The 17,860-nt window shown below is 21.5% G+C and overlaps 1 protein-coding gene across 1 annotated transcript; it reads right to left on the bottom strand.

The window, feature by feature from the left end:
- Positions 1 to 6,185: 6,185 nt before the first annotated feature.
- Positions 6,186 to 6,803, bottom strand: PGO_060000 (hypothetical protein; the record flags this gene model as incomplete). Its single annotated transcript, XM_028686644.1, has 1 exon — positions 6,186 to 6,803. One exon carries the CDS (start codon positions 6,801 to 6,803, stop codon positions 6,186 to 6,188), a length of 618 nt encoding a protein of 205 aa, XP_028542445.1.
- Between the last annotated feature and the right edge of the window lie 11,057 nt (positions 6,804 to 17,860).

The raw sequence follows: 17,860 nt of genomic DNA, 5'->3' as shown, positions 1-17,860 counted from the left end.
TGTATCACTTATTTATCTAATTAATATACTTCGACTTTAAATTTGCTTATTTGATACATCTGTAGAAGCAGAATTCAATATTTTCATTATTTAATAAACGCCTTATCACTTTGACACAATTAACACAATATTTTTGTAGTGCTATCTTGAGCTTATCATTTATTTCACATATAGAAAGAATCGATTTTTACTTTAAGAAAATATTGTTACATTATTTTAGCTTCCTGATTTCTATATTTATGACCCCCTAAAAAATATGTACCTGATAATGTGTAATGTTATAGCATAAGAAGAAAATAAATATTGAAAAATAAAACACAGATAAAAAAAAAAGCATAAATCATAAAAAATAACAATTACGGACCGTTGTTGCAATTGTGTAATACTCAAACTAAATAAGAAGTTGTAAACTTTTTCGAAAAAGATATAAAACCGTAATTTTACTCCATGGTATTTTATAATTCTACAAAATTTTCATTAAGAATATAATTAAGTTTATTTTTCTTTATACATTCATCGAAATAAAAATATTCATGGGCTATCATCATTTTGTTAATTATTGTTTAATATTTTACTTTGTGATGGGATTAATTTAGTGTAGTATTCATAAATGTATTATAAGGGAGGTTAAGCTCAAATAAAATTAGCAAAAAACAGTTGGAATTCAATTAAAAAGAATGAAAGATATAAAAAACTTATCTAAATGTGAATTTATTTTAATTAATGCTAATCTATTTTAATGAAATGAATTAAATATTTCATACTAAATAGAACTATATATATATAAGGGAAGTTAAAATTTAATTTACACATGAATAATTAGTAAAAAAAAATTAAATGAATACATTATACATAAAAATTAATATTAGATGTCTACCATGTTATTATTTTATTAAATAATTGTATTAATTGATAACCAACTTTATAAAATAAAGAAATATAATTTTCACAAGCGCTTAAATTTTAATGGTAATGACAGACTTTGTGTTACAGATATATGTATGAAAATAATGTGATATGGATTCATCTGTAAATATCTGTGCCTCAATAAAAATATATCCCCAATATGTGTATAGGTTAAATATAAAAAAAAATATATATTTAGAATCGTAGTATTAATTTATATTTTTGTCATATACTTTTACTAACATATAGAATACATAGACTGCACATCATATATAAATCTAACCAATGTAAGATGAACTATCTAATTTTTAGTAAACTTATATAATCCATTACATAAGAATAAAGAAAATAATAATCACTAAACCTTTAAATCAGATAGACCATTTCTGATAGAACACATAAAACAAGAACGCAAAAAATATGAAAACGAAACACTAAATTCATATGCATGTGTCTAGAAAAACAAGACCTAATGATATTTATAATTCAATAATTTTATTCTCTTTGGAAGAAATGAAAATTTGCTATATTCTTGTTAAACTCTATATTCTTTTTGTAAATTACACTGTTTATATTATTTAAAGCTTATACGTTTAAAGGTAACATATATTTTTAACTTTTTAAAAAAAAAGAAAAAAAAAAAAAAAGATGAGTAATAGAGTACATAATGGTTAATATGAAATTAACATAATTAAGAAAATTTCATTTATGACATAAATATTTTTTATATTTATTACTATTATGCATATTATCCTAGATTATGCACATCCTCCAAGGAATTTGTGTCCTGTTATTTATAAGAGGGTATTGAAAATTTTTTTTTACTTCTTGTGTTTGTAAATTCGATGACATTGTTTCTTTTGTCACACATTGATATATATATTAATTTGACATTAAGTATTGATATATTTATAGTTTTAGCATTGTTACATAATTCTTTTTTTCTTGATACACGTATATTTCATGCAATCCAAATGCGTGTATTTCATTTTCCAACTGTTGTGATAAAAAGTATGATAACATTGAGCTCATTCAGAATTTATTTTTGGGGTTATAAGGTACAATTATGCATAAGTTACACTAATGTACAGTTGAAAAATATGTCATACACATATATAACATACTTTTCTTTATTCAAAATTATTCATAGTAAAAGAATTAGATTCTATTTTATAATGTAAAATCTTTTAAATAACATTTTCATTCATTTAACCTATAAGAAAAAGCATAAAAAAGAATAAATTCTGACAAAAAAGAAAAAATTGTAATTGGAACTATTAATCTTGCACCCTAAAAAAATGAGTTTTATGCAGCGAAAATAATGGAAATAACGTTTTTGAGATACAATTTATACATTTTAGTTCCTATATAGATTCCATTGAAGTTACATTATATTAAAAAGTTTCTGTACTTTTGTGATATGAGATATGATTTCATCCTAAAATTTAAGGGATATTAACAGAAGTTTTTTATATTAAAATATGATATAGCTTCATTAGTTTTAAGAATTTTGTTGAAACATTAATAATGCACAAATTTTGTCATAAATTAAATAAGTTAAATGATATTTATTCTTTGGTTACATTATGCGCACAATTATTTAATTAATTCGTAATTTCTGTAAATGTTTTATTATAAATAAAACATAAAAACAAAGAAGCTGTTTGAACGTGAAATACTTGAAGAATTATTTTGTTTATTTTTTATTTTTTTTGAAGGTGAAATGTTTGCGCTCCTCTACCATTATTTATAATTAACTATTCAATACTTCTAGGAATCTTAATATGTAAATAAAAATATATCAGTTTATAATCTCTTATATCTCCTAGTTCTCCACCAGTTGTATATTATACAAATTAATTGTTTGATTGATTTGTTGTAATTCCATTACTAGAAAATATTACAAAATACTGTTAATTTACAACTACACATATCTCTTTATTTTTTTTTGTTTATATTATTATTCTTGTATAACAAATGTTATTATTGTGAATCTGTATACCATAGTGTTAATTGTTAATAATGAAACTTTGAGTAAATAATTTGAACTTGAATTATAGTTTCTTTTGAGGAATATAAAAATAATTTAAATATGTAATATTATAAGGAATAATAATTTTATTAATTATTAATACTTACACAAATGAATTATATTATTATTAATGACTCATATTTTAGAGAAATACAGTTTATAAACGAATGTTTTATAACATTCTCCTTATGGATTATAAGAAAAGATAATTAACAGTCACAGTTTAGTGTTTTAATTTATGAATGACATTTTAATTTTTATAAGAAATGTTTTTTTAAAAAAACTTAAATACATGACATTTAAAAAAATACTAGTGCTGTAGCAGTGATAGTAATGTAATAATACAGTTTCTATTTTAGCTATATTCTAGTACATTTGTAGAAAAAATGGTAATTCTTAATCATTGAAAAAAATAATTTGTAAAATTAGTTAGCTACATATATTGATTAAAAAAAATATATGTTTTGTAAAGTTTGTAGTTGGTTTTAAACAAATATAATTGCTGCCTATAGTACATAATGAACGTATTATAATTTAAAACCTTTAAATTCCATTGAGGTATACTAATGAAGAAATTAAAATTTCTTACCTTACTAGATTAATGCTGTAATGGAGGGAAGAAACAAAATTATGTATTAATTTATTAACATATGTATAATTGGAGTTGTTTAATAAATAGTCATTGACGCAGCAAAAGAAAATGAATAAATAATAAGCTAAGTATTATATATGCATCCATTTTTAATTAATGTATATTCCCATTGCTTATTTAGTTTAAGAATATTTTAATACTGAAATTGTTCGTCTTTCATTATTACATTTTTCTAAAATTAGGAATATATTAATTTTGCTTACACTGTAACACTATATCACACTGATTAAAGCTATGTTTACATTGCTTTAATATTTTAACATATTAATTTTTTGCTTACACTGTAACACTATATCACACTGATTAAAGCTATGTTTACATTGCTTTAATATTTTAACTTTTGTTTCATTTTACATTTTATTATTGATACCTTAATATGTGTTCATTTATATTCACATACATGCTATCTATAATAATTCCATAAGAATAATGACAAAAGTGACACATTTTTTTAAATAAAAATACACATAAAATAGCAAAACATGTTATTTATTTTGTTAGGATCTTTTAATATACTTTTTAATAATTTATTATAATTTTCAGAATTTTTCTAATGTTATATGCCTCAATTTGTTGTTGTCTATTTTAGTATGAACATTATTTAAACTGCATTTTATTGTTTATGTTTTCATAAAGATTGTTAATATGAGTATGCATGAAAACATAATGATATTAGTAACAATGATAAACAGATAGTGATAACATATCAGGGTTATATGAATGCGTAAATATTATGTGAAATGTTTTGAGAAGTTGGAATGTTCTTTAAAAAATGACGTGTTATATATATATATACGTGTATATCTATGGAACGTTCACTTCTTATTTTAAATGAAAAAAATACCTGAATAATAGGATATTTCTTAGCAGTTTTATTTTTTTATATTATATACATTATGAAATGTAATTTACGGATTATTAAATGAAAATATGTGCAACTGCAACTTAAATTTTTTTGTTATTTATTCCACCATATTTGAGAAAGTCCAATATAATTTTTTGTATTATTATAGAACACAAAAAAAAGATATAGATTACTTTTTACATTTTTTTGTAAAATATATTATTTTATGAAAAAATAATAACGTTACAAAATATGTTTACAAAAGTAACCGATTGAAATATTAACAGTGTTATTTTACATTAGAATAAAGTTTTACATGGACGAGTGCATAACTTTAACTATTAGCATATGTGGTAATGTTTATAGATGGAAAAATGGTTAATGAGCTTAATAGCACTAATATGAAATTAAGAAGAGCACTGGAATATAAGTTATTAAAATTCTGTTTATATCTCTTTTTTTTTTTTAATTAGTTCATGTTTTTTTATCAATTTCCATTTAATATTTTCAAATATAAAGTTTTATTTTTTATTTAGAAAAAAAAAAACATAACATTTATTATATTAACAAAAAAAATTTCATCTTCGTTACGCATGAATTTATTTTTTTATGTTATAAAATTGAATATGCTCATGTTACACATAAAAAAGGAGGTAACATATTTTTCCTATAAAAAACATATATTATAATGATCCATGATTACTATATTTTAATTTTGTTACAAACACAAATGTAAATCAATAAAAAAAGGTACAGTAATTTTATAATGCAATAGCTAAAATTTAAAGCAGAAATTATCCATTTTTTTAATATTAAATTACACAGCTTTTATGAAAATTTCATAATAAAAACAGTTAGACATTGTTAATATTCTAATGAAAAAAGGTAACGTTTATAAGAAATATTTTATATTGATTAATATATTTACAATGAAATATAATATTACTTATAGAAATAGAAAAAAAAATTTTAACAAAAATACGTTTACATAAGGGACAATAATCAGAATTATGGGTAATATTACAATTATATATTTTATTATTAGTTACACATCTCATTATTTTCTAGATCAATTGTATCATTGTTTTTATTTTTACGTTTATAAATATCCTTTTTTTTTTTCTTTCTTTCTTCTTCTTTTTCTTCTTCTTTTTCTTCTTCTTCCCTATCTTCTTCTCTTTCTTCTTCTTTTTCTTCTTCTTCCCTTTCTTCTTCTTTTTCTTCTTCTATTTCTTCTTCTTTTTCTTCTTCTTTTTCTTCTTCTTTTTCTTCTTCTTTTTCTTCTTCTTTTTCTTCTTCTTTTTCTTCTTCTTTTTCTTCTTCTTTTTCTTCTTCTTTTTCTTCTTCTTTTTCTTCTTCTTTTTCTTCTTCTTTTTCTTCTTCTTTTTTCTTCTTCTTTTTCTTCTTCTTTTTCTTCTTCTATTTCTTCTTTCTTTTCTGGTTCTCCATTTTGTTGATATAGCAATGGCTTTTTAAGTACGTGGGGAGATGATTCCTCCTGAGATACTATTCGTTGTTGTTCCATTGAACCTTCGCACATTGCTCCATAATGTTGTAGGTAGTATGGATGATTATAATAATAATAATCTCTATATTCACTTAGTGGTTTCCTACAACATGAATTGTAACAATTCAAAACCTAATATAAAATTGAAAAGTATAATATATATAATATATTTATTTAATAATAATAAAATTTCAAAAATAAATTTATAGTTTTTTTTATTTATTTTATATATTTTTATTTTAATTTAATTACTTACCTGATTATAAACATAATGAACTATTGCCACCGCGACCATAATAAAAATAAGTATTACTATAATTGATGATTTTTTACATTCGTTATCTCTTTCTGTTCTCAATAGGAAACAACATACAGGTGCCAATGCTTTATTAGCAGTACTATAAGCATCAGAAACTACCTTGACTACCTTTTCAAAATATCCAAAATGTTCTCCTTCCTTTACAACAGCTTTTCCCCCATGTCCCGCATTTGCTGCACTGTTTGTTGCACTACCTCCTACAGTAACTGTTGCACCTGATTTACCATTAATCTCTGCACCATCAGATTCTGCTTCCGTTCTCTGTGAAACAGCGATTTGTAATAAAAAAGTATGTGATATTACTATTAAATTAATACATTTTTTTAAAGTCTTATTATAGTTGGGATTTGGGGGTAAATTAAACAATTTAAACGATAATACGTGTAGAAATAAATTATTATATTTATTCAATTCAATCCTTGTTTCTAAACACCCACCATTGTCCTGTATATATAATCTGGTACTCTTAATAAGCATTAATTTATGCATAGCTCCTTCCCATTTTCCCAATGATTTTTTAAGTCCCTTTATATTTTTCTTCATATTATATTTCTAATGCCATTATAAATGCTACTATAATATTGAACTCATTTAACCTTTTCCCCATTTATGCTATTTATATCACAAAATCCATTTAAATGTGTATAATTTATTTGTAGAACATATGGATTAGTTATACTAAGACATAATGTTCATTTGGTATAAAATATAATTAAATATATCTATGTGCCAGGGTTTTATTAAAACCAATCCAATTATATTCATGATGATGTCACTGATGATATAATGAAATAGTTTTATTTATTATTAATAAAGCAATTCATAGTTCATAAATAAAAGATATACAACAGTATTTTCAAATGATGTTATATATCGAATATTAATGATTTATTATTTTAAGAATAAATATTTTTTTGCACTTAATATGTTTCATAAAATCATTTAAATTATATTGACTATTTAACTAATAGAAACAATAATTCTTATTACATAACTTAGAGTATGTAGAATAAAATAAAATTTAATACACATTAACAATTCAAAAATTATAAGTACGAAACATCATGTCTAATGAAAAATGCTATAAAAAAATAAATAAAAAGGACATCAAATTTTATGTAAAAAATTATGTTAAAAGACAGAAATGGTAATTAGACTATCACTAATGAAGTTTTTATTTCTTTGAGTAAATAGAAGCTACATATAAGAATAAAAATTTTTCGGAATAATAAAAAATAATATTTGAAAAAATAAATATTTCGAAGAAAAAGCATACGTATATATTTTTTTAATATATATTTTGGATAAATCATTATAAAATTTTAAGACCATTATTAAATTTTGATAAGATACTTATGAAAAACATTTTGTCACATATTTTGTGTATTTTATTAGATATATTGCATGTAATGGAAATAATAATATATTGTATATTTAATATATTTAGAATAGAAACAAAGAAGCCAAATAAAATATATATTTAATTTTTTTAAATATTTCTGTTATATTATTCTCTACTATAAAAAATTTTATTTTAAGTAAAGAATTGCATTAACAACATTAATTACATATAAAAAATGGTAAATACAATATTTATTAACAATATTTCATATGTTGCAGTTGCTTTTTTTAGACTTAAGGAAATCCCATTAATCTGGAACTTATAAGGGTTTTCTTCTTGATTTAGGCTGGGGATATATATATTTATTGCATACGTTTTTTTTTTTTTTCCACGTACAATTATAAATATTTCGTAATTTTATTATTATTCTATGGTATTATTTATAAGACGGATCTATTTAATAATTCATAATAGAAGGTTTTTTTACCTAGAAAAATATAATTTTATGGATGAACGTAGTTTATAGGAAATGCTTCCTCGTGAAATGCAATTGATAAATGATGCGATAAAAAATATTGCATTTTTATTAATAGGACACGATATTAAAATAACACAAATTACAGTTTTAATTAAAAATTTCTGTATTTTTTATGTAGTTACTGGCATAATTTTTTTTTTTTTCGGAATATTAATATTTCGTTAATTATATTATATATGATTATGTTTATGCTTGAAGTAGATATTCTATAAAATATAAGTTTCATTATTATTGACACGTTTAAGTTTGTAGTAAATAATCAAGTTTATTAACGGTTAATGAGCAAAATTATTATTAAGAAACTGAAGATAACGATTATTAAATTAAAATAAAATAAAAAATTCTTTTATATAATTCTTTCAAATATATTGGATCTTTTTTACAGAATATTATGGTTTTTTATTAAAATTATATGTTTATAAGTTAGTCACATATTTTCCCGTCCACAACAAAATACTAATATATGCATGAAACGAGTATTAGCTTTTTTTATAGATACTTTTATTATTATTATTATGTTAAATTTGGATAAGGAAAAAAAAAAAAATTCCATTCAAAAAGGGCTGTATAAATTGTTCATTTCTTTATAACAGCAATGAAATATATAACATTATTTCACATAAAACTACAATGTCCTGACAGGTAAAACATATTTTATAATTTGATGTGCATTGTTTAATTTCTAAAATGTACTTTTAAGGTGCATTGTATATTATATATATTTAAAGACTCATAAATTAAAATGATTGTTAAAGATACATTGATTTTTTAAGGAAATATTTCATTAAACCTGTGTTAATTAGAATCATAAAATGACCAATGCAAAATAATAATCAACAAGAATGATCGCGAGTGAACTTAAATTTTTAATTCTTCAGTTTAAGTTTAAAACATTTAAAATTTTATGTAACATAGAATTAATTTTTTTAATAATTGATTCTTTTCTTTCCTCTATTTTATGTACATGTTATGTAGCATATGGTTATACATCCCTGCTACTTTCAATTTAGTTTCTAATTAGACATATTTTTTCTTATTACTAAAAATGAATAATAGCGCCTTGTAAAACAAATTAATAGACGTAAAATGTAATTAATTTTCAGTATTGCATTTCTTATTTTATTTTTTAAAAGCACATACATTCTAAATAATAATTAATACTTATCTTGACTTAACTACCTGAACTAGTATAATAAATGATCTTATAATTTTAAATAAACAATATTTCCCGATTTCATCATGTCTTGTAATACTACATTATCCATTGAGACTGTAAAATATTAGAGCCATAATTACACATTATAAGCAAGGATAAAAATATTATTTGAAGACTAAAACATATAATTCGTGTATCATATATTTATATTATTATAAAATTTATGGACACACATTTATTTAAGGTTAATGTGCTTTTTATAATAAAATATATTTGTTTCCATTTTTTATCGAATTATTATTATTCATGAACTGTTGAAGTAATCATTTTATTGATTTATAATTTTTTCATTCTATTATTATCCTAGCTTTTATTAGATTTATTGTCTTACAGTTCAAGTTTCTTCTGGCTTTATATAAGAAGTTAGTAATATTTGCACTTTTCTTTCGTCTTCATGTAAACAAAGATTGGTAAGTGTATATTATTATGGTACTTACTTGGTGTATTAATTTTTCCTTGAAAATTCTATGTTAATTATGAACTATTATTTCCTTCAGATTTATGGACACATAATATTACTGTGTTATTTAGGGACAAAATTAAATTTAAATATTTTACATAAAAGAATAAGTAAATATAACTAAAAAAAAATTAATAGAACTAAAACGTTAAATGATCCTGAGTATAATAAATGAATATGACATTGTCTTATTTTTTTGTTATACAAATATACTAATTTTAGCAGGGACTTAACATAAATGTGTTAAACACAGATTATGAGAAAGAAAAATATTTTTAACACTATGTATAAAGGAAATATTATTTTGAGAGAATACACCACGCAGATAGTAAACGATAAAATTCATTTCTTATTACAAAACATAGTTAAATTTTGTAGGATGTGTTAGTAACTATTTTATAATGTTCATACATTTAAATGTGTTTATAAAAAAAAATTAGTTAAACATTATATGTTTGCTATGTCAGTTTTTATATCCATACAATAGTGAAATGATATTATATTACTTTAGTATATATAATTATGAAGCAATATTTTTAAATATAAATGGGAATTGTTTGCTGTACATGGGAATTAATAGGAAGCAATTATTTATTTTATATATAGGTTGTTCTGCGTAGAAACAAATGTTAAAATTATGTATAATGTAGGTTTACATATATTTAATAGTATTAATATATCCTTTTAATAATTCTACAATTCAGAGAAGACTATTCTATGATCTTTGCTGTTATGTAAAATTTTGCTTATGTTTATTTGTTTATTTAAAAAAAATCTATAAATTACTATAATATCATTATTCATAGAAGTATAAAAAGGATATCACAAGTTTTTTTAATTATTTTAAGAACCTTTTTCATACATTTATGGGTATCATAAGAAATATTTGATTTTTTTTTTAACAAGTGTGATGTAGATAATATTTTTTACCCATAAAGAATATATAATAACTTTCATCAACACATTAAGGAAATTAATTTAATAAAAATATTATATAAAATATAAAAAGCATACAACAATTTTTTAGTGTGTAAGTAGTATGCATTTATTAAAATAATTTCTTGTCTAATTAATAAAATTAAGTATAAATAAAGTATTATAAAATTTATGGTTTATTATAAGCACTTTATATTTTATTAAAATTTTATTTTTTTTGACATCATATATTACTTAACAGAAAACATATTTAATGTGTTTGATGATGAAATTATTAACTGAAAATACTAGTTATTACATATATGTATATATGTGTGGAGAATATTATTCCAAAATATCTCAAATAAGTTTTTGTCACACAACAGATTTACAATTACTTTACACACGCACATATATGTTTATACATATATATGTACATATAAATTGTGCTCACATTATTTTTTGGTATTTTTTTATTATCAAGTTTTTATATATTTTACGATTTAATATTACAATATAAAACCATTAATTTAAGCTTTTTCTTTTGTGCAGTTGTTTAAACCATTACACTATGGCTATAAATATCAAAAATAAATAAATACATCTTTGACCTCATAAGACTGTCGTCGTTATATTAGAGATTACATTATTATATCTAATTAAGTATAAGAATATAAAGGGTACACTATAAGGGCATCATCCTGTACGTAAATAACCTTAATAACGTAGTATCAATTATTAAGATAAACAAAACAATTGTATATAGTTGTGCAGAACATGTTATTATAAAGTACACTATATAAAATAGAATAATAAATGAAACAATTCATACTTTTTTCATACATAATTTTTCCGTGTTTACGTAACTATATTATTTGAACGTTGTTGATATGATTAGGCTTATATATATGTCTTTTAGTATTTTACTTTTAATTAATTTATTTTGTATATTATTATTGAAATTAAAAAAATGCTTGTGTAAATGAATCAAAGTTATAGTTTTAACCATATATGAGAAGGGAATGATGATTCTTTTTACATGCATATTTACATGATATGCATGAATAAAATTATATAACGATAAACAATACGAAACATTGTAGATACTATTATATTTACAAACTAATAATGGAAAACTCTATTACTGCAAATGAAAAATAATTTCCTATACTGTTATAACCATGATGTATACAAAATATAAGGATTATATTTTTAAATTAAAAAATTCAACATATATACAATCTGTAGTAAAAAATTGAATATTCATTACATTGTAGGACATTAAATATTTTGGTAAAATTAAAAAATTAAATTAATGTTATATTTTTACAATTGCGAATACAATTGCTATATATTTTGCTGTTTAATTAATTATACGTTTTTCAAAATTAAAATATTGTATGAAATAATCTGTGAAAATTTAAATATTCCTATAACACGAGTAAAATTTAGATATTCTTCTACGATTTAACATAACATAGATTATTTAGACATACCCGTGGTTTATGCTATTTTACATTTTAATAAAAATTAGGCTACTGATGAATACGATACTATAAAAATAATATTCTACACACAATAGACAAACATAGGAATGAAAATTGCTATATATATATATATATATTAGTTTTTACTTAAAAAATGGAACTACTTGTGCAAGAAATCGATTTATTTAACATACAATATATATCATTTTGTACATTGTGAATATATAATTTTAATTGATATAATGAACCAAAATAAAATATATAAAATTTAATAACAAGGTATTATATAATGAATAATAATATATATAAATAAAATAGTAATTTGATTATATATTAAAGTCTGGAGTTTGTAACTATAGGATTATTATATGTTTATTATTCTTTTATATTACATGACACAACTAATAATAAAATATGTTTACAAAAATGTGCAAAAAATATTACATATGGAATAAAAAATTTTAGTGTATATCCTAAATTTATATATATAAAGCACTAATCTTACATTAATATTTTTTTAATATGAATAAATTATAAAATGTAGTATGCATTATATATGTAAGGAATAAATATATAAATATATAAAAATATCAGTATAAATTACATTGCACCATGTATTCAACATAACTTCTATAAAATATCAAATTATGTTTAAATATTGTGTAAATAATTAAAGCAAACATTAGAAGTTTACAATAAGGTCGTTTTTTTTATGTGCATATCATATTTTTACATAAGGATAACTAAAATATTAAAAAATAATCGCAGAAACATTATATTACATTAAATACTAAAATTAATATTTATTTTTTTAAATAGATTTATTTTATAACTTTTAATTTAATTAATGAATAATAATATTATCAAAATAATCTCATTACGAAGTTTTATACTCTGTTTAAACAATATTTTTACTTTGAATTATATATTTAACGGGAGAATTATACATTAAGATATAGTACATTATATATCTCATTCCATACAAAAATGGATAATTCAGACTGTTACTGTATGTTTAATGCTTAACTAGTATTATCATATTCCTTTATTTTCTGCATTATTCTTAGGTACAATAATATTATACTTGCTCTGATCTAATTCATCACAAACAAAACTTAGCATTATGAATATAATTTTTTTACAGCATATTTTAATTTTTAAATCATTTATATATATTATATTTTCATAATTATCTGTAAATAACATGATAATTAACTTTATACAGGTTAAATAATGACAGAAATTCTATTGACACTGAAACAATTATATAACTGTAGTAGGAGATGTAGCATTGGCTTAAGAACATGAAATCATTGGCTATTGTAAAGGGAACAATGGTAACTTTTCATAATTAATATGAATATAATGTTATATTAATTTCAGTTATTATATTTCCTTTTAACATCTGTTAATGATTTGGAAAAATGATAATTTACTTGGCTTTACATGTATTGTGGTGAATTCATATATGTGCTAGAGCATTGGTCAACGGAGCTACATACTTTAACACAAAATTTAAAAGAATATTATTGCATTCCAAACATATTTTAGCATTCATAATTATATATATGTTCACCTTTACCAAACTCATATACTATTATATTTTTCGTGTATGTAATATATATATTTATGCTTCAATCACAAGCCTTATTGAGTAAAGTGCTATTAAATTTTTTGCATAACTACATTCAATATTCAGAGTAAGCTCATAATATAACTGACAAAACAATAACATACAATTTACTTCTTTAAATGTTATATGACTATAATATTATATATTTCCTGAATATAACATATAGATCTATTTGCATATTTTTTAAATATTTATTAGTTACATATACATTACAGGCAACTAAATAATTTCTACAAACTCATCAATATTAGTTATCGAAGAAAAATTATTGTTTTAAATTTCATATTCAAATTAAATAAATTATTTTAGATATTTATATTAGAAAAAAAGAAAAAGAATTATTGTATATCACAAATTATGCTACGTTGTACAAGTATTTATAACATATATTAAAAATGCAATATATAAATATTTTAATGCCTTAATTTATCATAAAATTATTCAAAGATATAATACATACAAAAATTGAATAATATATCATACTTTACTTTAGGTGAATTAGAAAAAATAATAAAGATTATATATATAAAAATATCTGTTTTTAAAAATAAAGACAAGGTTAACGGAAAAAAGAATGCCCTGTTCATTATAATATAGGTATGTACGGAAAAATAAAAACGAAGCTGTTTGTTATAATATTCTAAGAAGTATAGAATATACCCATAGTTATTAATTTAATATAATATATCTTTTCAATTCCTTTAGTCAAATAATGAAAAACATAAATGCACTACTTAGAAAAAAAAATATATTATATGAATTATAAAAATATATTTTAAAATTATCCTTCCATAATAAAATTTTATTAACATGCATAAGAAAAGAAAAAAAAAATACAATGAAAAATCCTCTTATTAATATTCTTATACATATATATAATTTTTTTTTTATTTTCTGTAGTTTTTATTGTAGTATATATAAAATAACATAAAAAATATGGAATATAAGAGTAATCATATTTTATATATTAGGATATAATAATTTTGTTATTCTTATATAGAAAATGGCAGAAATATATTAAAATATTTTTTCTTTATTTGTAAAAATTACGTGTAACTATAGCTCATTTTACATAAGAATGATTTAATAATATATAAAATTTAATATGTATTTAATATAACCTTTCAATTAACATTATAATTATTAATATTTAATTTGCAGATATATTATGGATATAAGTCTCCTGTTAATAAACAAAAATTTCTAAAGGAATCATTTATGCCCATGTTGTTAAAATAAAATAGATTAATAGTTAATTCAAATTTATATACACTGATGAAAAGGAAATATTTATATAGATAAAAGAAAAACACAAAATAAAAATTAAAGCTAAAGAGGAAGACTTAAGCATATTAACTTTTGTACACTATATATTATTAACCCATTCGCTAACCAATGCTGTATGAATGTATAATTTATTTTATAACACATTTGACAAAAACTGTTAGTTTATTTTAAAAAGCGCTAAATAACCCCCCTTATATATATATATATAATTATTTTACATTATATAAAATATATTGCGATGAATGAACAAATACATAACAGAATACTATATTTCATACGAATACATAACTATGTGAACAAAATGTAAAAGTACTATAACTGAATTCATTTTTATACGGCAATTTTGAAATATTAAGTATAATACAGTGAATAATTTTTTTCAGTCTTTTTATAATAATGAATTTATTTTTTAAATATATTGAATCATTTGGTCTAAATAATATTGTTTTTAATTTATATGGGAAATATTATAGTTATATGTGTCATCATTAGTATCAATTCTTTTTGTTCTGGTGCATGTTCTATACTTGATATATAGAGTCCTTTTACTTTTTAGTATAAATAAAAAAGATTACAACTTATATTTGTTAATTCTTCGAGTTTCATAAGAATATTTTTTTAATAATACTTTGAAATAGCACAGTGATGAAAAATGTTTATTATGTAGTCAATGTTTTTCAAAAATATCACTATTATTTTATTTTATTAACCTTATATTATATATATTATGAATGTGTTTTCTTGAAAATTCTTTACAAATTATCATAATGCTACATAGAACAATTTTTTATTAAATTTAATTACAAGATTTTTTTAATTTTTCCTCTAATTATTAAATCTAAAATATGCCTATTTTATGAAAAATAAAAAAGGAAAAATAATGAGGTAATGCTCATCGTACAATATTTTTAAAAATTTTAAACTATTCCTACAACAATAAATTTTCAAATTATTAAGATATTTAAAATATTATGATAAATGTTATTGCTTGATCGATTACATGGTAAATTTAAAACGTTACACAATTTGAAAAAGTATATATAATATGTAAAAATGCCTGTGATATTTTTTTTTTTTTTTTTTTTTTACCTCTATGAATTTCATAACATCTACAGGAAAAAAAATATATTATATTTTATAAATCTTACTTTATATATATAAATAAAATTAAAATTGACATAAATTAGCTTTGTATTTAAAAGTATAACATATACCAAAGGAGGATTCATTGCAAAATTTAAATTATTAAAAACTAGGGAATTAACTTTTTAAGAGCATATAAAAATATTTGCTTTTCTAATTTTACCTATGTTCGATATATGTAAAAGGCTAATTTTCATTATTTATTTATCAACTTACTGCTTTTTTTAATTAAAAACTTTTTAATACAAAAAATTTATAATTTATACTCTTTTAGATAATAAACTTTTTTTATTCAAAAATTTTATTTATTCGTTCAATTAGTTATAATTTGAAATTTCATGTGCCCACATTTAATATTAGTATAGCAATTCACTGGATAATTTTTAAATTATCGCACCTATTCCTATGCTAAAGACAGTTTTATTATGTATTTTATTAATAAAACTTAATGAAATATATTAGAATTTAAAATAGTATAACAATAGTAACTTAACATATTACCCTTTCTTATTTTAAATGTATAAATATAACAAAATCTTTTATTACGGAATATGTGATAGAATTAAAGAAGAAAATGATGTCAGAAGGCTTTAATTTTGTTCTTTTTTGCAAAATATTTGCAATATTAATTTTTTCCTTGATACAAAGTTATCACAAAGAAGATGTAAAATCACAAAATTTCAAATACTTTCTCATGTTTAGTGATATATTTTTCATTAAAATAGCTATTACTTGTGTCACAAATATATTGTTATAATTAAAAAAAAAAAAAAATGTATATCTGTTTTAACTTTTTAGGGGACTCTTAAAGATTTCATAGATAGTCCACAGAATCTATGTAAATCATCAAATGCAAGATCAAGTCGATTGTTAGTGCAATATGAATGGAACGAGGCGTCTACAAATACACAATTTAATAAATGTAACGTAACTCAATTGAAAGGCAAAAAACTAAAGTGCAAAAAAGGAAAGCGTAATGATATTAGCATATTAAGTAAGTTAGATAGTTATTTTGAAAAAAAAATCGTTAATAGGCTTAATGAAATAGTTGCTATGAAGAAAAACAGTAACATTAAGGATAAACAATTTTTAAAGACAGTATTGAAAAACATTAGCATTATATTTTCTGGTTTAGGGTTCAGGGTTCAGGGTTTCAGGGTTTCAGGGTTTAGGGTTCAGGTTTTAGGGTTAGGGTTCAGGTTTTAGGTTTAGGGTTTAGGGTTTAGGGTTTAGGGTTCAGGGTTTAGGGTTCAGGGTTCAGGGTTTAGGGTTCAGGGTTTAGGTTTAGGGTTCAGGGTTTAGGGTTTAGGGTTCAGGGTTCAGGGTTCAGGGTTCAGGGTTTAGGGGTTAGGGTTTAGGGTTCAGGTTTAGGGTTTAGGGTTTAGGGTTTGGGGTTTAGGGTTTAGGGGTTTAGGGTTTAGGGTTTAGGGTTTAAGGTTTAGGGTTCAGGGTTTAGGGTTCAGGGTTCAGGGTTTAGGGTTCAGGGTTTAGGGTTTCAGGGTTCAGGGTTCAGGGTTCAGGGTTTAGGGTTCAGGGTTTAGGTTTAGGGTTCAGGTTTTAGGGTTTAGGTTTAGGGTGT

This window comes from Plasmodium gonderi (genome assembly GCF_002157705.1).
Source record: "Plasmodium gonderi DNA, contig: Chr06, whole genome shotgun sequence".
NCBI classification, from domain to species: domain Eukaryota; phylum Apicomplexa; class Aconoidasida; order Haemosporida; family Plasmodiidae; genus Plasmodium; species Plasmodium gonderi.
Note: the sequence above shows the minus strand (reverse complement) of the source record. Positions and strands in the feature narration are given on the sequence as shown.